At 37.8% G+C, this 25,447-nt stretch overlaps 1 protein-coding gene across 1 annotated transcript in view; it reads left to right on the top strand.

Moving 5' to 3' along the window:
* Positions 1 to 4,360: 4,360 nt before the first annotated feature.
* Positions 4,361 to 25,447, top strand: part of HELZ (helicase with zinc finger) — a gene marked incomplete at both ends in the record, with an annotated part of 26,319 nt that continues 5,232 nt past the window's right edge. The window contains 12 exons of the mRNA XM_010190720.1: positions 4,361 to 4,539; positions 6,128 to 6,246; positions 7,939 to 8,084; positions 10,267 to 10,414; positions 12,356 to 12,539; positions 13,502 to 13,730; positions 16,949 to 17,153; positions 21,200 to 21,251; positions 22,073 to 22,266; positions 23,973 to 24,183; positions 24,678 to 24,754; positions 24,912 to 25,447. The exon at positions 24,912 to 25,447 is cut by the window's right edge and continues 53 nt beyond it. Coding sequence (XP_010189022.1) covers positions 4,361 to 4,539; positions 6,128 to 6,246; positions 7,939 to 8,084; positions 10,267 to 10,414; positions 12,356 to 12,539; positions 13,502 to 13,730; positions 16,949 to 17,153; positions 21,200 to 21,251; positions 22,073 to 22,266; positions 23,973 to 24,183; positions 24,678 to 24,754; positions 24,912 to 25,447 — 2,280 coding nt within the window. The remainder of the gene's footprint in view (positions 4,540 to 6,127; positions 6,247 to 7,938; positions 8,085 to 10,266; positions 10,415 to 12,355; positions 12,540 to 13,501; positions 13,731 to 16,948; positions 17,154 to 21,199; positions 21,252 to 22,072; positions 22,267 to 23,972; positions 24,184 to 24,677; positions 24,755 to 24,911) is intronic.

Raw genomic sequence — 25,447 nt, 5'->3', positions numbered from 1 at the left:
GTATTTGCCAAGAAAATGACAGCACATAATTTAAAAATCATTGGATGTTTGAATTTTGATAGTTCCAGTATTTGTTATGAGGCCTTCAGAAAGTGCTGGTATTGTTCAAATGGTCGTGATCCCTCTATAAAATGTCAGAGTTTTAGAAAATGAAGACACTTCTGGATTTGTGTATATGTGTTTATGGATCCACAAGTATGTATGTTTTCAAATAAAGAATATTACATATAATTGAGAAGCAGATGTTGTTTGAAAGTTAACTGCATGTTGACCTGATCTGGCAGGCATTAAAGGGTCATTTTATCCGAATTAAAAGCTTTGAGTTGTGTGAGACTCCCAGCATAAAATGAATTCTGGATCTGTTCCCTTTCTTATTGACTGCTGTGAAGATATATTTTCGAATTAAAATCATTCCTGTTAGTTGAAACAGGGTGCTCTGAGCCTCTTGCAGTATTTTAAAGGAAACATCAAGTGGAGTAGATGCAGTTAATTATCAAAGTTGGATGCGCTGCTTGCAGAGTTTGATGTGTTTCTAAATGGCTGAACAGTTTGGTTTAGATTTCTTTCCTTATTTACTCTGCAAGTCACGAGTTGATGGAATAGTTTCCTTGCTAAAAATGTTTCCATAGCTTAGTGGGGAGCACCGTGATATTTATGTTGTTTTTAAAGAAGGAAAGTTTAATTTAACATTGTCTGAGTACTGAGAATTGTGTAAATATTTCTGTAAATAGCTGTGGGTAAGAAGTACACGAAATACAAATTATCCTGTCAATGCTGTGACATAAAAGTTTGAAGCTTAGAGTTTGGGTTTTTTTTGGTTTAAATATCATGTTATAAATTCCTGTATTTTCCTAACTATCTATGCCCGTTGGAAAACACAATGTCACTGAGAATTTATGCTGAGTTTAGTTCTGCACCTAAATAAAATAGCAGTGAAGTCTGAAGGCCAAATTCTCATAGTCCTGATGCCCATAAACAAATTCATACCCAGAAAAAAAAAAATATGCCCCTGGGTTTGAATTTTAAAAAACCCAAACAAAACCAAACCCAAAGCCAAACCAAAAACCCATCAGGTTTTAAAGGACCACTGCCCTTTCTTCCAGATTGCCTGGAGTAACAGTAGTAATTTATCTTATCAAGCGTTAATTTGTAAAATAAATGCCACTTTAGGCAATTACTTTTTTTTTCCTTGTAACTCCAGCTTCCTCAGTGCTATCCTCAAATGAAGATGGATTAAAAATGTGAACTTTCAGGTTGTACGACAGGTTCTTCACGTGTCTTCTGCATCCCATACACGCTTGTTCCTGAGCATGGGCCCCTCTTTGGAGGTGGATCAAGAGGAATGGGAGAGGGAAATCAGGGGCTTTGAAAGTTTTCTTTAGACTTTTTGGGACTACTTAGATGTCTTTTTTTATGATCTTTTAACAGAGGCAGGAAATTTGACTGCTAGATACCTCTGAGCTTCTGTGTTCTTTTTGCTTGAGGGATTTCAGGTGAGAAATAACTGTACAAAGGCTGGGGAGCTGGGATTGGAGTTTATCAAGAAGAGTCCTCTGGAGCACAGCCTGAAGGGAGAATCCTGCTGTTTTATCAAGAACTGAGAGTGTTTTCCAGTTCAGAATAGAGAGAAGTAGTTTTGGAGAACTTAAATTTAGTCCCCATTCGCACTCTGTTGTAAGGAGTCATGAGAAGTAGAAGTCACTTTTGTAGGACAGGAGTGCAAATGAAGCTCTGTTTAGCCTCCTTGAGAGGTTCTGATTCTATGCTCTCCTTTTATTAACTTTTAGAAGTGTATTTCAGGGGATTTTGGAGCCATCCCAGTGTGAAGTGTGAACAAGGAAATGACTGGGAATCTTAATTAAAAGAGATAAATTCACTACTTTTGCAAATAGTCTGTTGTACAAATTGATACTTTGGTGGAAATTTATCACTGGAAGCAAAACGTGGCAGACTAGGAAGTACTCAATTTGACCAGCATTTAGCGCAAATATTTGGATAAATCTCTTTTTTGGCATAATAAATGCAGAGTTGATGGAAACACAGATAGGTTGGCTGATGGTTTGTTCAGTTCTTTGGCTCATTGGCTAGAGGACCACAGACATGAAGGTTTTTGTTGTAGATATCCAGATGCCACATTTAGAAATAAAGGTGGGATGAATATCCTCACAAAATGCAGATTCAGTGCACGTTAACCCAACATTAGTAAGTACAGTGGATATATTCAGTGCTTTTGTTTCCAGGATCTTGTAGGATTTCCATTCTAATGTGGCTCTCTCTGTATTTGCTAGTAACTTCTCTGCCCATGGTTTGGGTAAACCTTAGTGTTCAAGGTTTTAATTTCTCCAGAATTAAAGTCTTGATGAGAGGCACATGATGTGAGAAAATATACTTGGTGCAGGTACTAATGCATGTTTTGATCAGTTACTCCGGCTTTGCTGGCATTCAGGTACTTTGCTTATGTGATTATTAGGATTTGATGGTTAGTTGCTTGTTTAATCAGAAGTTAAGGGTGTGCTGCAGGGTAAAATGTTACAATTTCTGTTAAGCTGGTAAACCCCATTTTTGTAATGGGTTCCTCTAGCTTTAAGGGAAAAAAAGCCAACCCTAATAATGAAATTACAGGAGATTTTATTGTCCCAAATTGCACCCGAGGAAGAAATGCCTTGTTCAATGGGGCTCGGTTATATCACGACATTTTCGAAGTAGTCACATCTGTCAGGTGTTTTTATGCCAGTGGTGAATAATAGCTCTGGGATACCTTTTTGATCTCACATCAAAATAAAAGAAATTAAAGGGTAAGCAGCAATGCAGTTTGAAATGCTGTCAGCCAATTTGTGAGTCACACATAGTTGAGTTTTTGTAATAAAAGGCGGTGCATGGTATAATAATGTCTAATAACCATAATATTTTGCATTTCAATAGCACCTTTCATCCAGGAATCTCAAAGTGCTTTACAAACATAAACTCACAATAAACTCATTAAACCTCACAGTGCTGCTGTGAGAGGGTGGGCAAGTATTGCCCTCAGTTAAAATTGAGAAACTGCATCCCTGGAAAGCTGCAGAGGGGCTGGGATAAATAGAGCAGGGGTTTTCTTGCTCCTGGTGCCCCGTTCTAGCTGTGAGGCCGTGCCTTCGTGTTCTTACATCGATGTAATAAAATAAAGCTTATCAGTTTGATGACTGATAAGAACTAAATATATTGGGGTAACATTAGAAGGTTTTTGTTCTGAGAGTGACCCAGGAGTGTGGTGTTTGCTCCTGCACTGACCCCAGTTCTAAATTGGAGTCACTTTTGGTCACAAAGTGTCAGCTTGGGTTGGTTGTGCTGTCAAATTAAAATGCTGTTCACAGTACTGTGCACTTTGCATTTCATTCAGTGCTTATTGTCCAAAGTGGACGTTGTATTTTCACAAACCAAATGAATTATAATCCTAAGAGTTGTTTCTCGCACATTGCATGGGACTGAGCTGTAGTTTTCAAATGTGGGTGGACACGTGATATCCAAAGTCCGGCCAGTGCACTTAGGTGCATAATTACACTTTTCCAAATACTTTATTAATGATTTAAGATTTGCAGTACGGTGCAGGAGAAATTAATCAGAAGAAAATAAATAGTAAATAGACAAGCGAAACAGCATTAAATCCTACATTTAGAACCGAAATGAGTTTAAATAACTTCATCTTAATTTGCTTTGGAAATAATTTAAAATAAATTTAATTTTAAATACTAATATCTATACAATAGTTTACTCTAGTTTAAATGTTCCACTTTAGATTCACAGTTCTTACTTAATGCAGATTATATTTTTGAGGAATACCCCATGGAAGCCTTTTGACGTCTGTATCCAGATCCTCAGCTGGTGTGGTTTGGTATAGTTCTGTATACCTATGTGGAGTTATTTGTACTCTATTTTCTGGGGCATATTCTTTGTATCTTCCGTGTTCCTCTGCCATTTAGCTAGACTGGCCGTAGCATTTCATCACTTTGGAAGAAAAATTCATCATTGATCTCATGATATGTTGATTAAAATGATCCTACGTGTCATGGAAAGCTATGGGAAGTCCAGTGCTTTGCTGACAATGTCCTGGTATTTTAGACTGTAGCCATCGTTTCTGGCACTGTTTTCTCATTCTTTTATACAGTGTATGAAAATTATGGCCCTGCATGGTAAAAAGATGATTAGAAGGTAAATCCAAGACATTTTAGCATATTTTAGCATGTAATTCTGCACAGTTGTGATGTTTTGCTTCCTGAAGTTCATGTTTATTTACCACTAAACAGAATATCAGCATTCGAAATATTAGGCTGTCACTGTGTTCAAACTGGGGGAAAATAAGCCTCTTTTTTTTCTTTCCTAGGGTATATTTCAGAAATCGCTGGGTAAAAACTGTCCACCCAGTTGTGCATCAGTACTGTTTGATTTCAAGCACACATTCCACCTTTCAGATGCCACAGAAAGAAGACATTCTTAAGCAACGAGTAGTAGTTGTTACTTTAAATACATCACAGTATCTATGTCAACTGGATCTTGAACCAGGTAAGAGGATTTCGAAACAAGGAATGTCCGCGCTTGAGAATGATCTTCCTGTCACCAGTGTCAGCTCCTTACCCTATTCTTTGAGCTGTTAAAAAACAAGCAATTATCACCTTAAAATGGTCTTTTATGAATAAATGTTTATTACAAAGCTGTAAACTGCTGGCATTCAAATTAATCTTTTGCTCATTCTGTTTTTTCCTTATGTAAAAAAATAGAAATACCATCTATGGTCTGGTGTTTCTGAGATCCAAGAGTGAAAATTCTGTTTGAGATTCTTACTTTGAATATTATGCTCATTACAGTCATTACTCGGTGGAGCGTGTAAGCATAAATACACACAGAGAGCTTTTTTCCTTGTTTTGTGGATTGTTTAGCTTTGCAAACAACTCCCACACAGACAAACCCAGGCTATGCTAACGTGATACTTCTAGAGTTGTTTTCAGAACTGAGACTTATTAGACTGGGGTTTTTGGGGTCAGAGACTGCTTAGGGTTTATTTTCTGCTTAGGGTTTATTGCTTTCTTGATCTCCAAATGAAATCCATCTGCTTTTTGGAGAATGTGGAATTTCTTTACAGAAGCTGTTACGGTTAATTTTTTATGTCTAATTACTACCTATTTATGTCTATATTTATCTACATTTAGGCATTTGTTTCAATAGAGAAAACTGATACAGACTATCTGGTAAATATTTTCAGGTGGTTAGATGGAAGTAAGTGCTTTGTTTGGCAATGAGCTGTGTACAGTCTTACCATAGCTATGTGTGTGCAGCTGTACGAAAATCATGTTTTCCGAAGAAAATTGCTACATTTTTATGTATATAATCTTAATTGTTTGGTGCACTAAGTCCTCTAATACTTTGTTTTAGACCTTAATTTTTATCAATGTATAAAAACACTTCTATACCTATCCTGAATTTACATTTCATAAAATATATGTCTACTGTGGCCTAGTTTTTTCCAAGTGCATGTCATCCAGTGCATAGATTCCCCCCCAGAAAACCTTTTGGTCCAATATTATCATAAGACTGAATTTAAATTTTCCTTCAACTTCTGTTCCTTTTTCCCCCCTGACATTCCTTAAAGCCCATAACCAGCAAAGTGCTCAGGTATGTGTGCAATTTTAATGGGAAATGTAGTACATAAACCAGTCAGTAGGACTCAAGTACATGAGGAAGTCCTTTTCGTTTTCCAAAGCCCCTCAAGCCTTGTGGTGATGAAAAGATTTTCAGAACTGAGATACCTACCAAGGGAGGTTTGCCAGGAGATGTTTCCTCTTGGTGTAAGGAGAGCTCAGATAAAACCCTTGTTCAACTTCCCGTATGTCTGTAGAAAGGGGCAGATCTGTGGGCTACCGCTAATGTCCCTGGCAATCATTGACCACTCTTGGTCATTTGATGGGCTTGAAAAGTGTTTATGTGGTTTCTAGTAGCTGCTCGAAATTAATTTGTATAAGCCATACTGATTTTTTTTTCTAGTTTTGGTTACCATCAGAATACAGAACTTTCAGTACAAATTCTTGTATCGTTATCACTGTTTATTTTATCATATTTCAAGTTTCATTTATTAGCTGATCTCTCTGTTTTACAGGTTTTTTTACACACATTCTGTTAGATGAAGCTGCGCAAGCTATGGAGTGTGAAACTATTATGCCTCTAGCATTAGCTAATAAAAACACAAGAATTGTCTTGGCTGGAGACCATATGCAGGTAAGAGCTATAGAATTTCTGAATGTAAAATGCATATGTATACAGTATTTGTATTTCTATAATTAAGGTAGTTGTCTGATCCAAATCTCTGTGGTACGTGAATTCCTCATAATCTCTAACACAGACTCACAGTATTTCTGCTAAGGGAGACAATGGCATAATCTGTTTTACAGTAGGGGAATTGAGGCACAAAGCGTGTAAGTTGTCCAAGGTTACACAGGAAATCTGTGATAGGACAGACTTGGGCTTGCTCAACCACTTTACTGCAAGTAAAATTTAATTTTGAAGAGGGAGATGCATAAATTTTACTGGTCATATAATAGATGGGGGAGCCAAGGAAAACTCAAGGGATGTTATTTGCATAAGAAATGGGGATAGTTATTACAGTTGGAGTTTCTCCTACTTTTTATAACTTCTTTTATGATTTCTGAAAGAACTGAAGAATGCAGAGGATGCGTACTATGATTTAGACAACTGTTGTGGGTTTTTTTTTTTGTTAGAAACATCATAATCTGGTAAAGATTTGAAGAAGTAAAAAGTAGGAAAATGATGTCTCGATGTTACTGCAATGTGCATAGGAATTGCTTGGTTTAAAGAGTTTAGAAGAGTTTCAAATGATGGTTATGCATGTCAGCTTGCAGCCTGTAGGCACGAAAAAGCATGCTTGGAGAAGTCGACCTTACTTGCTTTGTTGATTTAGGCCAGATTTATTTATTTTTACAGATTTGCCTTTAATTCTCTTGACATTTCACAACAGTGACACAGTGGCTGTTTGCTTTGGTGTAGTAATGAACTTAGATAGTGCTGCTGCCTGTGATTTAATACCACTAGGTGATTTCAAGTCTTGATCGTAGTAATCCCAAGAACTGGGTTAGTGCTTTTTAAAAACAGATCTCAAAAATGCTTTTTGAGGGATTGAATTTGTAGCACTTCAGGCTAGATTCTGTCAGCCCAGCTGGGTGGCTGGAGTCTTGACTTGGCCCATGTGTCTTGGGCTACACACGTAAAGAGTTGTTCTGTAGCTCAGGTTCTCACAGAAACTACTCAGAGGTATCCAGTAGTTAAATTTCCAAAACTAATATTTATCTGAAGTGAAACTCAAACTCAGAATTTGAATCATGTGTATTCAGAATGACAAAATAGATTGGCTTAATTTCTCAATTTTAAAATTTTATATTTAAAGTATTTTTTTCATCATCTTTTTCCTGCTGTAATACATCTTGTATTTATTGTTAAGCCCAGTAGTAGTTTAGTGTTATAGTAACTAGGCTGCTTGGGTTTTAGTTTTTCAGTGACTTTCTGTTTAAATTTTAAAAGTTGTGTGACAAATTCCTGTCTTTTCTGATCTGTACTATTTGCAGTAGTAACTTAACTGTAAAGTGCTTGTCAGAGTAATTACAGTGTCATTCAAAACACAGGTTTGGCTTGGGGTTTTTGGGTTTTTTGGTCAAATAGCTCTCTGCTTTGAGTTACTCCTCTGTGCAAGCCACAAAAAAAAAACTCAGATATAAGGCTTCTCCTCTTTACATAGCTACTGAATGTTTTATTGTTCCTTTAAGTAAAAAGTAAAGGTTAATTAAGTAAAAGTAAGGTTTCATTTTTGTTTTGCTGCAAAATACGTATGTTGGGAGCATGAAATTCCAAGTCCACATATTTAGTTACGTTTTCTTTGTATGTGTGTGTCTATTACAGCTCAGTCCTTTTGTCTACAGTGAATTTGCCAGGGAAAGAAACCTTCATGTTTCATTGCTTGATCGGCTCTATGAGCACTACCCTGCAGAATTTCCGTGCAGGATCTTGCTGTGTGAGAACTATCGCTCCCATGAAGCTATCATCAAGTAGGTGTGAACTTTTTCACTGTATCACGCTTTTCTTTGATTATACGAGCAAACAAAACAACTCTGAGCCAAGCACCGCTAAATGAACAGAGAAGCATTACATGTTTCTCTAATGAAATCGTCATTGTTTCAGAGTTAATTAATTAAAGTAATTCTTTGTTACTAAGTTGAAATTAGGTCTCCTAGAACAAACAGATGTCAGGGGTTTAGGCAGGCAGTTGTATTACAGACCCTTCATTCAGGTGGGGACGCTTCGGCTGCAAGACTTGCACACTAAGGGAAAGAAGAGCTGATTTTCCCTTTTTCACCACTGTGCAGTATATTATATAGAGTATTTCTTTGAACTGTTTCAAAATTTTGAATTACTGAGGTCAGTTATCTTGGAATGGTAGGCTATGTGCAATGTAACGAATTGTATACGGATATACAACTATGAGCAAAATTTGACCTATTTTTTTCTGAGCATGTTTCTTGTCTTTTTTTTTTTATGACTTCTTTCAAGACACATTAATCAGTGGGTTTGCATTTTTATGCTATGATAAACTAATAGCTGCTAGTGTAATGAGCTCATCCATGAGCTGCTCTAGAAAGAATAAGTGCAATCATGGGGAAAAATGCTAAAGTTTAAATCCTGGCTCAGATAAGTACTGAGGAATATTATGTTGGTATCCAGTCATACTAATTAGGTTATCACTGTGTTCAAAGCAAAAGCAGAAGTATTTAGGTGCTCGAGGGAATCAAAAGTGAGAATATAAGATATTTTGTTACACAGCTTGATCTGTCTTCATTTTATGGAGTTGGTAATTATAGACTGAGTGATGCTAAATTTCTTACACATTCCTTGGAATTGCAAGTTTGAAACGAGAGAACATTTGAAAAGGAAGGGATCTCTTGGTTAGAGATCACTTCCATGAAATTTGGCTCAGAAAGATCATGAAAATTCACAGTTGGAGTTCAGACAAGTGAGTTCCTAGAAAGATGCCCTGTGGTGACCACTGAGGTAAGGATTGCAGCCGTACCACCAGGGCTAGTCTGGTGGAAGTCCTAATTCCACCAGAAAGTATTACTATGTGAAGCAAAACCTGTTGAATGCTCTTGACAGTGGTCCATTTAGGAGCCTATTTAAAACCTGCTTTTATTTTTTTTTAATAATGTGAAATTTCCCCTGACAAATGGGACTGTGGCACTTAAAACAGAAGTAGGTGTAGGAAGGTGGTTCATGGTGGGCTCATTAATCATACCTACCTAACTGAAATAAAGAGACCAAATTAAATTAAGGAAAGAACAAACCATTAGTTCAGCCTGGCTTTGGAGCTGTAACTGGAGAAAACAGTTTTTTTGTTTTAGTGTTTAATGAGAACTCATTACTAAGAATTACTTTGCAGAAGAAATTGTTAGGTTTGCTCATGGTCAGCAGTGCACTGCTGCAACTCAGTCCACAGAAAAGTTGTATGTTCCTCAGGACTGTCCAGTTCTGGTCAGTAGTGAGGCTGTAGTTGTTTGATGATGATTTGGTAGCAGATTGGTTTCTTTAACTTTTCTGGGACCAGTTGTTTGCATCTTAAGCTACAATAGTTGGAAGCCTGGAAGAGCTTGGTGGGCCTATTTACTGCAGAGCCTCCTGCTTTTGTTGTCTTCCTGTCAGGCAACTTCTGCAATGCCAGCAGAGGAAGCGGGGTCTGGTTGTGTTTCTGATAGCAACATAGATTGGTCTGGAGTAGAAGTCACAGAGGAAAAACTCGCTTGAAAGCTGAATGCTTGGCTTGTGTTGTGCTCAGTACACGTGAAATCTTTAGGAAATCTGTCTTTCAAGTTCAGCAGCTCTTGACTGGTGTATGCGGGCTCATCGTCCAGCCAGCCCTGGGGAATAACCAGGCCCAGACAGGGTAAAAGTGTTCCTCTTGGCCAGTTTCAAGCCATCAGAGCTTCTGAGCGAAACACAAATGAGAATGTTAGTAACCTAATTGAAAATATTGCCTTTGAAAAAAAGTGTTAGAAAAGCGTATTTTTAGTGCCTTCTGATCTGTCTGTAGTGTGGAAATACCAGCTCAGAGAAATCACTTGAAGATGCCGAGTAGTAATCAGTGGTTCTGTTTTCCTTATGCAGTATTTTGCGATTGCATATTTTATCAGTCAGCTCATATGTAGGCTCCACATTTTATTCTGTTTTGCCTTGTTACAGTTATACATCCGAACTTTTCTATGAAGGCAAATTGATGGCAAGTGGAAAGCAGCCAGCACACAAAGATTTCTACCCTTTGACTTTCTTCACAGCACGTGGAGAAGATGTGCAAGAAAAAAACAGTACAGCTTTTTACAATAATGCAGAGGTAACTCTTATTTGGCTTTAATCTTGGTGGTTTTATTAAAGCTTCTCTCCCCCCAAATTAATTGGTTTATGCTGAGTGTAGATGGACGACATAAATTGTCCTCTACTAGGAGAGAGGAATATGGGGTTTGCTAAATGTGAAGTAGAGAACACTGCCATTGTAGTAAACATTTTCACTAATTTATCTCCTTTTTTCTCTTTGCATATCACAAACTGTATATAGTTATCTCAGGCCCATTCTTCAGGTTGTCTTTCCTGGTAATTTTTCTGACATTCTGATGGATGTATCTTAGCAACTGAGAGTAACTGCAATTTGAAGTAAAACTTTGACTGTTGTAGAAATGTTCCCACTCAGATAAGAGTTCTCCGGAGTAACATTTCATACTTGCTTTTAAAATGTTTAGGATCGGTGTCTAACTGATCAGATATGTGTATTTTTTTTGTGAGAACGGTTCTCAGTGTGTTTATTTCACATAGATTTATTTGTATCTTCAAAAATTACTTTCATTCCTTCCCTTGAGTTTAAAAAAACAAACAACAACAAAACCAACACAAAAGCAATCCAACCCCTCCACCCTCCCCACCCTGACTTGGTAATGCTTTTCTTAGTGGAAAATGCCTTTTTCCAGTCCCTCAAGTAAAAGAGGAGTTGACCCAACTCCTTTTTCTCCCACTGAAAAGCTGTCTTAAGAAATGCCCTTGACTTTTAAAGAAAAACAAAGAAATATCACTCATTTTCTTAAACTTGCTGAGGAATTTGAACTGAAGTTAGGTTGCATTTTCGCAGCAGCTCTTATTGATCGTGGTGCACTTCATCTGGTGCACAATTTTCAACCTTTTTGTTGTTGTTATGCTGCACTTGTTACGCATTCTTTGATGTATTAAAATATCTACTTAAATAAGAAGCTCCAATGACTTCTGGACACATCACTGGAAAAAACTGAAGGCACTTGACTACTTTCATTAATCAACTTTGGATTGCTTTGCCATCTAAAGAAAGTTGTAAAAAACCTAAATATATCATCAGTGGCCAAGGAGCTGTCTGAAAATTGTGAGTCATTAATAGCTGCGGGCAGAAATGAAGGACAACAGCTGCCTAAATACCAACATGAAAAGCTGAAATTCAGATGATGAGGGAGATTTTTGCTGTTTGACCCTTAATGGACGTTTGCATCGGGGCATCTTATGGTTCGTTGGTGCCTATATTAAGTGTTAATCAGGCAAATACACTTTCCCTTTTTGGTCTTAATTGTGAAATTTCCCTATGTCGTGTTAATTCCCACTACATATCCAGAAGCTATATGCTTTCAGAGAAGCTTGCCCAAATACCTGCAAAAGATAATTATAATTATATTTGTTCTATGGTCTTTATAGATATCAAAGATTATTCTAATAGCCTTTGTCAGTAGAAATAGCTTTTAAATACATGAATTTATGCTGCAAAACGTTATATTCAGGACTTGCTCAGAAACAGCCACCTATTTTCACTGACCTCTGAGAAATTAGAAAAAATAAACTATTAGTGACTTTTTAAGAGTTAACAAATCTGTTTTTGCTTTATGAGTTTTCTCCTGATTTTTTTTAACTCCTGAGGTTTTCAATAAACTGTCCCAGTTTAGGTTAATTTTTTTAAAAAACACAAGCATGAAAATTAATGTTGTTAATAAATTTTTGCACCTTGGACTTTAAAGGTGGCATTTTTTGTGGGCAAACTTTTATTTCACGATTAATAAAAAGTACTATATAGTAAATACATAGTTTTAATACGTGACATTTTAGAGTTATCACTATAGAATACAATGGTATTATTTGTTGCTCAGTAAGGCTACAGTAATGCTGTGACATGTAAATGTTTTAGGACTTTAACATTCAAATTCTCTTTCCATATCAAAGAGTGATCTTGAGTGGAGCATACTTTTAAGAATTCTGGCTTTCTTTTAAGGTGTTTGAAGTGGTAGAGCGTGTTGAAGAATTGAGAAGAAAATGGCCTGTTGCCTGGGGCAAGTTGGACGATGGCAGTATAGGAGTTGTAACACCTTATGCTGATCAAGTGTTCAGAATTCGGGCTGAACTCCGGAAAAAAAGACTGTCTGATGTCAGCGTAGAGAGAGTGCTAAATGTTCAGGGTAAGTAATAGTTAGATGTCTTAAAGATATGCCAGGAAAATAAAAGTATGTGATTGGTGAAGTTGAGTAAGACTCTCTAAAATCGTCTTAAAATGATCGGAATGAAAGGAAAGCTGTGCTATAGCCTGTAAAAACCAGTGTCTCAAAATGAAACTGGAAAGTATGCTGGTTAGATATTAATCCAGCATTGAATACCAAAGCAGTAAACTCATGGCTGTGAGATTTATCTTTTCTCAAAATTAAATTCAAGCTTATTTAAACACATCAGTTGAGTGAAACATGTGAAAACTGATGGAATTTTACTGCAAGGGGAAAACCAGAATTCCAAGCAAGAATGTGACAAGGCTTTCCCATCAAAATGTTTTACTGGTTCTTGCATGTGGAGAATAGACTGCAAAAGGGAGTCCACAAATGTAGGTATTTGTTCTTGGGATCACATTGATAACAAGAATTTTGTGTAGGCATAGCCCGTTGCTAGGTTGCACTTTTAGTCAGTAATAAACAAAGGAAGATAATAAAGTAACTGAGTGACAGTGAGTGGTGTGTGCTGTTTTTTCATGGTAGATACTGGTGTGTATGAGAAATGTTTTAAATATGAAACAAGAATGTCCAGAACGTTTTCTTTGAAGGTAGAATAAATAAATGAAAGATTAGTTATTGGCTGATTTGCAACACTGTAAAGATAATTAGCATTTGAGAACGTTCTGAAGTGATTAATATCAAGATGAAAAATAAGCTTTTTGAAGAGGAAATATTCTTGTAATAGAAAATGCTATTTATAGTGAATCTTTTAAAATTTTTAAATCTTATTATTCTTGCATAAAGCTCTCATGTAAAGGGTAGCTATCAGTTCTTCGTAATATCTAGGTGTGAAATCTGACTGGCAAGTGCAGTGGTCTGATTGTGTTACTAGCAGAAATAGCGGCAGTTATCTCAGATGTTTGTTTCTCGTTTCATTTTAGGAAAACAGTTTCGAGTTTTGTTTCTCAGCACAGTACGAACACGGCATACATGCAAACATAAGCAAACACCAATTAAAAGGAAAGAGCAGTTACTGGAGGATTCCACAGAAGACTTGGATTATGGTTTTCTGTCTAATTACAAACTTCTCAACACTGCCATTACAAGAGCACAATCCTTGGTAGCTGTGGTGGGAGATCCTATTGCTTTATGTTCCATCGGAAGATGCAGGTACTTAATTTCTATTCCTTGGTTAATCAGTCATAGTGTCACCATGTATAACAACCTACAGAAAAAAGGTGTGAGATGTCTACCACCTGGTCATTGGCAAACTGTCCTTTCATGTATTTATAGTTACTTGACATTACAGTTGAAGATGCTTGATTTTATTTTCTAGTGGGTTTTTTTGGGTATACCTGTTAAAATTATATAAAAAAAGAAACATAATACATAACTTGGAGCTAAAAATTGTGTTGTCATGTAGTATTTGAAAGTCGAGTATTATGGCAGTCATATGAAGGTAGAAGACTTGAAAACCATTGTTTATGGTTTTCTTTGTCTTCATGACACTAGGAAAAAACTTGTTAAGATTTGAGTGACTTTACTTTTTATAGACCTAAACGAAGAAATGTGCACATGCACAGAGATGTAAACACTGATGTTAAGGAGACCAAGTTCTTGTTCTTCAAAGGTTTCTGTTTCAGTGGAAGAGCTGAAAAGTTGAGATGATCAGAGATAAACCCTGAGGCTTATTTCTTGAAGAAAGGAAACACTGCACTGACTACATTATTATAATACAGCTAAAAATACGTATTAGTCAGTTGTTACATCTACATTGTATTCTACTTTCCTGAGTGGTATTCTTCTGCTGTCTTGAAGGTGGATGTTGTTTCCAAAGATTAGAATTGAAAAACCCATATGGAAACTAAACCTTTGTTTACTGCATTTATGAAATATAACCTGAATTTAACACCTGGGGACATGTCACGAGTATCCATACATGAATACAGTATCTGCTCTAAACATCTTTGAAAAGAGAAATAATGGTTGTGGTTTTATTTCCCTTTGCCCATCACCTGCTTGTTTTTTCAGACATGATATGGTTTACGTAAGTACCCAATGAGGAGGAGCTCAGTGCCTCCTGAGCACTTGATCTGCAAATGCTCAGTGTGTTACGGCTGCTGGTGCAGTGTGTGGTTCATCAGCTGCAGAGATACCTGACTTAGCTGGAGAGGTTCCTGTGCTGTGCTCTCTGAGATTTCTCTCACCGCACGTTCAGAAATTACTCTTAGCTGATAAATTTTGCTTCTCCTCCTTAGACTGGGGTTCAGGATGTGCAGTGTTGCCTAAATCAGAGAGTAAGTTAATCCCTAGTTAGTCTAGCTAGCACCTAGGACCATTATTAGTTCTCTGACCATCTGTCTAAATACAGTTTTTGTTGGAGAATGACCATGTCTCTTATTTCTCTAAATCCCAGGGGGAAGATAATCTCTTGAATTTTCACATAATCCTGAGAAAGCCTAGATACCCAAAGGAGACCCAGTTTTCAAATGTAGGGGCTCAGCAGTTTCTCCAAGTGTGACTCTTTCGAAATACCTGAAATAGGGCATGCAAAAACTTACTAAAATACAAGTATAGGCTATCAGCACAGTACGTAAGTTACGGTCTTGGCAGTTAGTGATTGAGTTTGCCTCTCAAAGGCCAGCAGCTGTTTATATATGTATAGCTGTTGCAAATGATGAAACAAAAAGATAATTAAGAAACAAGGAGCGCTGGAGCTTTATGGAGCTGTATCTCAAGCTTACCCTTTAATACACCATTGTCTTGTTTCACTGAATAATTGAACATTCACTCTTTGAAAAGAGTGCTGGAGGGGCTCTGGCGTGCTGCTAGGAAGATGGTTCTTTTTTAGTACAACAAGAGCACAGAAGTCTGAAAGAAGTGACATTTCGTTAGGAAAAACAGACCTCAAAAAAGTTTAGAGAGTACTTGAATTTTATAAATATTCTAATACCTGTCAAAATGAGTCAAGGCTCTGTAATGATCGTTGGAGAGAGCTTTGTGAAGTCTGCCCAGGGTAATCATTACTTTTCTGTGTGCTCCAATCGGACCAGACAGGGCTGTTTTGGCAGACACTCCCTTTAAACTGCAGAGCACACTGCAAGGCAGAGGCAGCACTATTTTATTTTATTTTATTCTCTGTTCTTCCACCCCAGTACAAGCGTTCCATGTGTACAGATACTGCTTGGGGCGTTTTAAGCAAAAGTGGATGGGTCTCCCTGGATTTGTGGTGCTTGGCAGTAGGTTTGGTGACTGAATTGATTAATCAGAGGGAGTTCCATCATTAAAGCATCCCAGTGAAGTATTTCATTTTGGGTTTTAATCCTCACTTAAAACCTTGCAAACTATATTTGCCTTACAGCGAAATGCAGAAAAAGGACCATCTTGCATCCTGAATTTTGAAAGAACATTTCTTGCCTGTATAAAATCACAACAGAAGAAGGGCTTTTAGGGAAAACTGTTTTGAATTGTTAAATACATCAGTAACATTACAGTGTTCTAGCAAGAAAGACGTTTATCTTCACTGAAAAAGTTCCTTTGAGGTTAACAAAACCACAATAAAATAAACATAAATGTAAAATTTTTGTAGCGATCCTGCTGTGATTGTTAAAAATGTAAAGACTTTTTTATAAGCAAGAGAAAGACATGTCATGAGAAAGCAGAAGACAGGTAGGCATGTTCTTTCATTACGTGGTTTAAATGATCCTTCCACCCTTCAAAAAGTTGGGTACAGAATTTTCATAGAGAAAGTCCTGTGTCATCTGATGTAATTTCTTTGAGGTATGATAGAACTGTCTGACACACAATAAAATGTATTGTTAAAGGATCTGAAAGACCCTCTAGATACTCCTGACATGTGAATCTTCACGTGACTGAAGTGTTTCACAAGAGTGGTTTTGGAGTATATCTCAACTTTGGTGTTTGTGACACTGGAATTGAATGATCTGCCTCAACTCACAGAATCTTTTTGGCATCTTCTAGGATTGAGAATCCGTATAGTCCCCGTGACTCTCTGAGCTTTAATAAATTCCATAAATCACATGCTTTCCAGAATTTTAAGCATTGTGTTTGCTGTATTTGGTCTTCTAGGAAATAAAAATCCAAGTTAGCCCTGTCCGTTGCATTACTATTAAATGTCGTGTACACGCAGTGCTGTGAGCTGATACGTGTGGACAGACCCATATGTCCACTTTAAATCACTGAGGAGCTTTACATTATGCTGTGGGGTTCAGATGCATGGGTCAGGTTGCAGGATGGATGGCTTGGTGTGTAAAATGAGCATACAGGAAAAAGAAAAATGCCACACAGTTATGTTAAATCTGTTTTAATTTTAACAGCAGCCATCGAGTCTTACTCCTTTTTATTGTTTCTAAAAATTGTTTCCATAGGAAATTTTGGGAAAGGTTTATTGCCCTATGTCATGAGAATGAAAGTCTCCACGGTATCACATTTGAACAGATCAAAGCTCAGTTGGAAGCTTTGGAGTTAAAGAAAACTTACGTCTTGAACCCCCTGGCTCCTGAGTTCATCCCCCGAGCTCTTCGGCATCAGCATTCAGCAAATACCACCAAACAGCAGCAGTCACCACCAAAGGTAAAGCATTACTGATGATTAACTTTGTCAGAAAGTGAACGTGCAAACTCCTTTTGAGAAACGATATGAAAAGTTTATGGAACAAGCTGTTGTTTTAAAATGGCATCAAAGCAACCAGATAGAAATGCAGGTTCCAGAGAGATGCTCGGCACTTTCAAGTGAAAGCTCTAGACTTGTATTTTAATCCAGTATTTAGCTGTATTATTAGCTATTTATATAGCTTGGGGTTGTCCAAGCCTTGTTTCCTTACTAAAATCTGCAACTTGGGTGACTCTGGCATGTTCATGGGCTGTGTTGCAATGACCTTGACAAACTTCAACTTTAAATCTTGGCCTCGATGTTTAGGTAAGCCAAATTAAGAGACAACCCCTATCCCAAGCCTCTTGTGCTCTGACTGTACCCTCAGAAACAGCAGGCTGATACAGACAGTGGCATGGAGTACAAGGAAACAACAAAGTACTAGCCAAAAGTGATTTGGTTTGATCCAGAAATCACATTTATGGTTTGGGGACTTATGTTATGTAAGATAATTGTTTGATTTAATTAAAAATATGTTGTAAACCAGTTTATCGCCTAGATTAGCTCCGTGATAATGTCCTTCAGAAGACCAGATTTCATTAGCATCAAGAGGGCAGAGATGAAATTACCACTCAGTGGTAATTTTATCAGCTGTTTTTATAAAAGCAGATAAAGAAGTGATGAAAGTGCATTGCTTCCTTAGGATGATACAGAATAACACTAAACGTTTGAGCTTTTAATTACTAATATATTAGTAATTAATTCTATTTTAATAGTTCTTTGTAGTTTACTTCAAAATCATTTGAGTCTAATTAAATTTTGTTTAGAGATGCAACTAAAATGCAGGTTTGTGGTAGAATTCTGTTGTCCAAGAAAGAAGAAATGTATGTACTTTCCATAGCTTTGCGTTTTTGTTGCAGGCCGTATCATTTACATGAAATTTTTACAACAGGCTTTTTAACTTTAACAGTACAAGAAGGAAAGCCTTCCCTTTAGCAGTCCTTCCCAAAAGAGAGTTTGTAAGTGAGAACATTTGGTTTCTTCATCAAGATGCATTACTGTGTGAAACAAATGCCAGATTTTTTAAGCATCTCATTATGTGTCAAAACACTGGGCTCACAGAATACTGTAATCTAATTATTGTCCTTAAAAAGTTATTGTTGCACTCTCATTTTTTTTATGAGTGCTTCAGCCTTGAGTGCATTTTCTTTAATAGCAGAACATCATTATTAATATTATTTTTTCCTAAAATGAAAGAAAAGTATTTGAAGATGCAGGTACAGTACATTTAAAACAAAAGGGGAGTGGAATAGGGGAACTGAGATTCTTGTGAATAAACTGTCCTGTGTGTTTTTCTTCCAGTTTGTTAGTAAACTCAGCACTTGTGCTGTAGAAATCAGAATTACACTTTCAAACTGCCAGCACTATGTTTTTGGCTTAAGATCTGAAGTGTTTTAACCACCTATATCATAATTAAAATGAAATCTCTTCTCTCTAAACGCAATTGACAGCTGGCACATGCGGTACCGGCAGTCAGGCGAGCAGGTAAAACTCAAACATCCACAGAAAATGCCTGCAATAAGTGACACATTTCCCTTTGCTCAGGTTTTAAAAGCAGATGGTTAGCTTTGCTTATTTTAGACCTCCTAAGTACAATACTTAACATTAAAAGATAAAAGATTAAAAACCCAGTGCTGGTGTCTTTTGTACTGAAAAAATGAGAACAGCCTCTTATACAGCCTACCTCCTGTTTTGTGGTGAGCGTATGGACATCTGTGCAGTTCAGCGCTTGTTTTTCACATGCGGCACCTTCTTATTCAGCAGAATTGCTCTTGGATTTACTTAAGAATGTTAAAAACATCTTTGCTGTTTATTTTTTAAAGAAGAGAAGATGTTTCAGTCCTGTCGCTCTGAGAAGAGCTCATCTGGAGCTGGGCAGCTGTGGGCTGTGGTGGATGAGGGCAGCCCTGTCTGTGGGGGCATCCGCCTTCACCTGCGTTTGGCTTGGCTGGGGATGGTGGATGCGTGGCAGGAGCAGCAGGGTTGGACAGGCACAGCCTTTATTAAAGGCGATGATGTGGAAACAGAAAGTTTTGGGAACTCAAAGCTTCCCGCAGGGTATTTAGCGTACAGTAAATTAGGCTCTGAATTTTACAACCAGGCCTGTCTCCTGCTCACTGCCTGCATTCCAGCTTCTAGGAGTGGATTTGGGCATTTAATCGGGATGCATCATTGTCCGAGACATTTTATACAGTCAGGAGCACAGGTCTGATTGAGTCTCAGGAGAATACTCTTCTCCTGTCTGTTCACTAAATGGGGATACTGGGGTGACGAGGCTGTTAGCTGCCCAAAGTCAGGTACCTAAACCTTGGTCTGAGTTTCCTCTAAGTGGCCTTATATAATGTGGGTTTTTATACTCTGAATGCGGAGCAAGGTTTTAGAGGAAGCTCAATGTATCTGTAGTGCAGTGGTCTCAACTGTCATCAGTTAAAGTGTAGGTTTGGGTGGTTCGTAGATGGGTAGGGAAATGAACCTTGATCTGAAAATCTTTGAGAAACGATAACAGTTGAGTTATTAATAGACTATTATAAATTCATTAAGCCATCAAAACTATAAAAAGAATAAAAAGGAAGAGCTTAGAAGACAAAATAAAGCCAACGCCTCCCTTCCCCAAGTTGATTTACATTCCCCAATCTGATACCGGTACATGCTGAAGCTCCTGTTCAACAGCACAGCCGTTCTTACAGATTTACGTAATTATTTGCTATTGCAGTTTTAAAAATATGGCCCTTATAAAATACAAGTATGGCAGGTAGAACAGAGATTTGTTCGCCTTCTGCACATACAGCTTAATGCTAACTGACAGCATAACAGATACAGGAGTGCCTTGTACTAACCATGGGTGATTAAGGCTTGTAGCTCCTCTAAATCGTGTTTTAGATTGAATCTTGCTCTCTTTAGTGAATAAGCAGGTTTCTTTTGTTTAAGTACTGCAATGAAAAGTAATTACTGTTTTATCTTTCAATAATTCATTTTTAAAACAGGAGGAAAATTCAGAGACCAGTTCTTTAGTCTGGTTTATGCATGAGTCAACATTGTCAAACAACCTGTCTTTGTACCCTGACTAATTTGCTCAGACTGCTGGAAACCTGCCTAGACTTATCTCCTGGGCAAGAAAAGTTTTGCAGCATCAAAGGGGTTTTTTGATTTATTAAAAATTTGCGAATGTACTTAGGTCCAGATTAAGTAAGGTATTCTTATCCTACAAAAGACTTAAGAGCACACCGGTATTTGCATATGTGCTCACAGTTTATGAATATTAACTAATTAGTTGATGCTGTAATCTCATGAGTGTGTAGGAGGCGTAGCTCTGTTCTGTTGACCTCCTTTTCTGATGTACAGTTCACCAAGGAAAAACCATTTTCTCAGAGTGCTCTGGTTCTTGACTCTGCTGTATTGTACTTTTGGGGGAGCAGTCACCAAGGGGCCAAGGTCCAGAAGGAAATAAATGAGATGGGCCAAGGAGGCCATCTCTAAGGAGGCTGAGTGAGCAACTGCGTAAAATTGGTGGCAGCTGCTTTGTCCTCAAGGTCTTTGAGTTGAAACCTGGAGAAGAAAATGGATGAGGCTTCCACCAAGAGCTGCCACTGAAGGAGCATTGAGGGTGATGTTGGCATTGGGTGCTGCTCCTAGAGGTAGCGAGAGAGCAGGAAATAAAAGCGTGAGACAGGAAACTCAGAGTAGCTTCCTGTAACTCTCCTTGCATCTGAAAACAGGCCTTGGGAGGGAGTGCCTCCAAAGGGACTGGTAATGACCCCCTGGTTAATTGGAGTAGTGGTATTTAATGTCTAACTTTGTGAATTCATAGCCAGGTGATGGAACTGGACAGTTGAATGTGTAAGAAGAAAATGTTTGTCTGACTTCTTTCAGGTTCTGTTTTGTATTTAACTATAGTGTTCACTTGACATTAAAAGCTTTGTTGTATGTAAGAATGCAAAGCGTTACTGTTATTATTTTTCCCTTTAAAGGGCAAGGTCCATCATCATAACCAGAATGACCATTTCCCACCTGATGGAATTGGTAAGCATCTCTGCTCTTACTGAAGGAATTTCTCTGAGTTCATGCGGATTTCGCTTAAGTGAAGTTGATAGTAATTTGACATAAATTGAGTATCTGGTCTGTTCTCAACTGGAAAGCCATTTATTTCTTGTGTGCATTTGGGAAGCAGATTATAGACTGTTAAGTGGACATCAGGAGTTTCTGAGCCTATCCATTTATCGGTGGTGTGCACGCTGACTTCAGAGCCTTGACACAGCAGAGTTGTTGGCCTCTTAAAAATGGCTGCGTCTGAAATTCATGACGTAAAATACTGTACCAGTGTGTTTGCACTAGAGGAGTTAGAACATTATATTGCATGCACTCTTTTATGATGTACTTCAAAACTGTGCTGTCATATATCCAGATATTACTGATCATACTTCTGCAAAGTAGCATGCAACAGCTTAATAATTTTGTTATTAACTTGAAAAAGCATTAACTTAAAGCTTGTCTTCCCTGCCGAAGAAAGGAGGATGATTCTAGTTTCTGATGCAGTGTTTAACAGCTGCTCTGCCTGTCAGCATGCATAATTGGTCTGGGACATTCTTTCATTAATGCAGTTACCAGCTACCTGTTTCTCTGTAGCTCAACTCTGTATTTTCTGCCTCTTCAAATTTTTCAAATGGGATACAGGATTTGATTAATGCTTTCTCTCGGTTTATCAGACCTGTGCTGCTAGAGATTTGCACACGTGCTTTATAAAGGTAGATGCTATTAGAATGAAGAAAGAAAAAGATAGTCTTCCTATTGTTTCTGTGTATATGATCTTCTTTTTTTGGATGTATATGTATTTTTTCTTTCAGTTCAGCCCAATCCTTCTGTTCTAATCGGAAATCCTATCCGAGCATTTACTCCTCCCCCTCCTCCTCTGGGACCTCACCCCAACCTAGGGAAATCTCCAAGTCCTGTTCAAAGGATAGATCCACACACTGGGACAAGTATTCTATACGTACCTGCTGTCTATGGAGGAAATATGGTCATGTCTGTGCCTTTGCCTGTAAGAATTCATTTTCTGTTTCTCCCCTCAATTGTTGTGTGTACAAACGTGAACAGCAAATTCAGTTAGTTAATGTTTTGCAAGCTTCTTCAGCACTTTGCTTCAAATATGTGGGCTTAGCTGGCTTTAGGAGTGGCTGTGAAAAGGACCATCAGAAAATGAGGGCTTAAAATCATTGCTCCTACAAATAACTCCAGGCAGCCTAAAAGCAATTTCATGTTTGTGTAATTTGGTGTATTTTCTCAGCTGTAGGCATAGGCACACCAGTGGAATCTGTCTCATCTGACTTGAGATACCTGCATCCGAATTAATTGGCTGGTTCAGTTCTTAATCATTGGAGAGACGTAGGCGATTCAGATGGAGCTTGTTTCTCTTTATTGGCTTCATGCAGTTTAAATTACCAGCTTCGGATGTTTGCAGTGCAAGGTGTCTGAAGTGAAGTGATAAGAAAAATAAGCATAATGGGATGTTTTCCCCTTCCAGAATCTCACAGTGAACCAGTTTCCTGTCCAATCCCTTTCCTTAATGGCATTTGAGAACACAGTGAAGACCCCTAATGAAGTCTTTTAGGCTACATTGATGTATGGAATTTTGCATGACAAATAAAATTACCCTACGAAAATTGACACAAGTTAAAGAACCAGTCTCTGCTTTATTCCGAACCGTCACAGGAAAATGGGGAGGAAAGACCAAAGGCTGCAGAAAGGATGTTGTGGAGTAACATGTATGTGTTGTACACAGCTCCTGAATTTGTTTTTCAATAATCACGAGTCCTCTATTGTAGTTTAGGTGCTGTATAGGAGACTTGCTGTAGGAACTCTACATGCAGTTGTATGTCTTATAGATTGATTTTCTTTGCTAGGTCAAGGAATTTTCCTTTTCCTAGCTTACTAGAAGTCAGCATTTGATGGATAAATTTAAATGCAATGAGAAGGCCAGCAGCTGTATCTTTGTTGTGTTTGCTCACATTGCATTAATATCAAACCAAGATAATTTAAAAAGTTCTGTCTTATTGTCTCAAGGTTAATATATTTTTATGTATTTCCAATCAAAAGAAATATATTAGGAATAAGTATTTCAAGCTCACCTTCCCTGAGGATGGATTTTTAAAAAATAATTAAGTAGGAAGACTGAGGTACTAATGAGACAGCTGCTTTAGAAAGGAGGCTTGTTGGAGATTATTTGAGATTGCACAGATGCAATAGTAGCCTAAAGCTAAAGTTCAAAGTGCACATTTCAAGGGCAAATACTAATTTAAAAAAAGAATCGCATGAAAGTTGTTACCCTTAAAACAAGTAGGGACTGAAGTAAAATGTGTTTGTTCATGTAAGATAAAATGATCTCTTTGCTTTGTTTAAGGCAGTTTCCATATCCAAGGTAAAAACATGAGGAGGTTGTCTGCTGTCATCAGTAGAGGATGCCTGAGTGTTGATGATCACTTTCCCTGCACTCCCCTCTTATTCATACATTTTCCTCCCTTTAATAAATTCCCTAAAGGATGAGATTAAACTGATTTGATCCAGAGCTGTCTTCCTTTGCATTCCTTTTAGGAATAAACTTCAAAATGTTGTAAAAATTCCTGACTTTCTTAGTCTCTTGATTCCACCAATAGTCCTGTTAACTGCACTGAGTGTCTTTTCTTCCTTTACTGTACCTTAACGGATTGCTTTTTTATTTTATTTTATTTTATTTTTTGAATTATGTAGGTACCATGGACGGGGTATCAGGGTAGGTTTGCAGTTGACCCTCGAATCATTACTCATCAAGCAGCTATGGCATATAATATGAACCTGTTACAGGCACATGGGCGTGGGTCTCCTATACCTTACGGCCTGGGACATCATTCGCCAGTTAGCATAGGACAACAGCAGCAGCTTCAGCATCAGGACAAGGAGCAGCATGAACAAAATCGAAATGGTTAGTTGTTGAAATGGCAAATTACTTTAATTTTGAGGGAGTTTGTACTTTAGGATATTGTGGAAATGATTTTTTTTTCTTTTTCTCTGTTTTAAGTGATACTGAGATATCTACAGAGTTGGGGAAATAGCCTGTGATTTGCTGTTACAAATAGAATAACTAAGATATTGTGAGATTCAGAGGAGGAAGTAATCAAAGTTGGGGGTGTGTGTGTTGAGGGTACAATTGGTCTGTCTTTGTTCTGCAGTCCAGTGGTAACTGTTGCTGATGCTATTTGCAATTAAGTTGGAAGTAGTACTCAGTGATGATTAATGAATAAAGTACAGAGATTAAAGGAAAAGTGTTATTTGGGTAAATTATATTAAATGTCTATGGTGCTGTAAATGCCATACTAATAAGTCTAAATTTTCATGTGTCTGGAAACTCCCCATCCCTCACCCCAAAGAATAATTTGTCCATTGAAACTAAGTAATTAATTTCTTAAATGCCTTTAGGTAAAAGTGAGAACAGTGCTGGACCTGAAATCGGTAAAATTCGAACTCCTGAGAAGAAACCTGTGGAACCCAAGCAGGTGGGTTTGTCCTGTTTGGGTTTTTTTTCTTTGCTTGGGTTTTGTTTTAATATTCCCTCTTAACGAATTTATTCATTGCTGAGACTTTTTGTCTGTTGTTTTTATTTAGTTTTTTTTAAATGTGAATTTTCAAAGTGCTTTCGTTCTCTTCTTCCAGGTTGACTTAGAAGCAAATTCTCAGAACAGAAGCCCAGAGTCACGTTCCGGTGTTGGTTATCCTAATGCTAAATTTCATCGCAAAGATAATCTTAACCCCAGGCAGCTGAATCTGCACCTCACCCCACCCCACTCCCAGTACGCAGTTCCCAATCGCCACTTCCAGCACCTGTCACAGATACCGAGGCAGCCGTATCCCCTGCAACAGCAGCAAAACCTTTTAAATCAACAGCAAAATCATTTGCCTGAACAACCAAACCAAATGCCACCCCAGCAAAGCCAGGTAGTTCAGCAGCATAATCATTTGAATCAGCAGCCTCCACAAACTTCGCAGCTTTCCCCTGCTTACCAGGCAGGCCCCAGCCAATCTTTTTTTAATAATCCGATTCCCCACCGACCGCATTCTCCTGCTGTAGATGCTGTGATTTCAGAACAACACCCCCCGCCCATGTTACAAGAAGTCAATAATCCTTTGAGGCCTATTGCGCAGCACAACCCTGTTCTGCCCACCCACTTGAACAACTTCATTGAAGAGAA

The sequence above is a fragment of the Mesitornis unicolor genome, unplaced genomic scaffold (genome assembly GCF_000695765.1).
Source record: "Mesitornis unicolor isolate BGI_N332 unplaced genomic scaffold, ASM69576v1 scaffold50488, whole genome shotgun sequence".
Lineage (NCBI taxonomy): Eukaryota > Metazoa > Chordata > Aves > Mesitornithiformes > Mesitornithidae > Mesitornis > Mesitornis unicolor.
The sequence above is the reverse complement of the archived record's forward strand: the minus strand, read 5'-3'. Positions and strand labels throughout refer to the sequence as shown.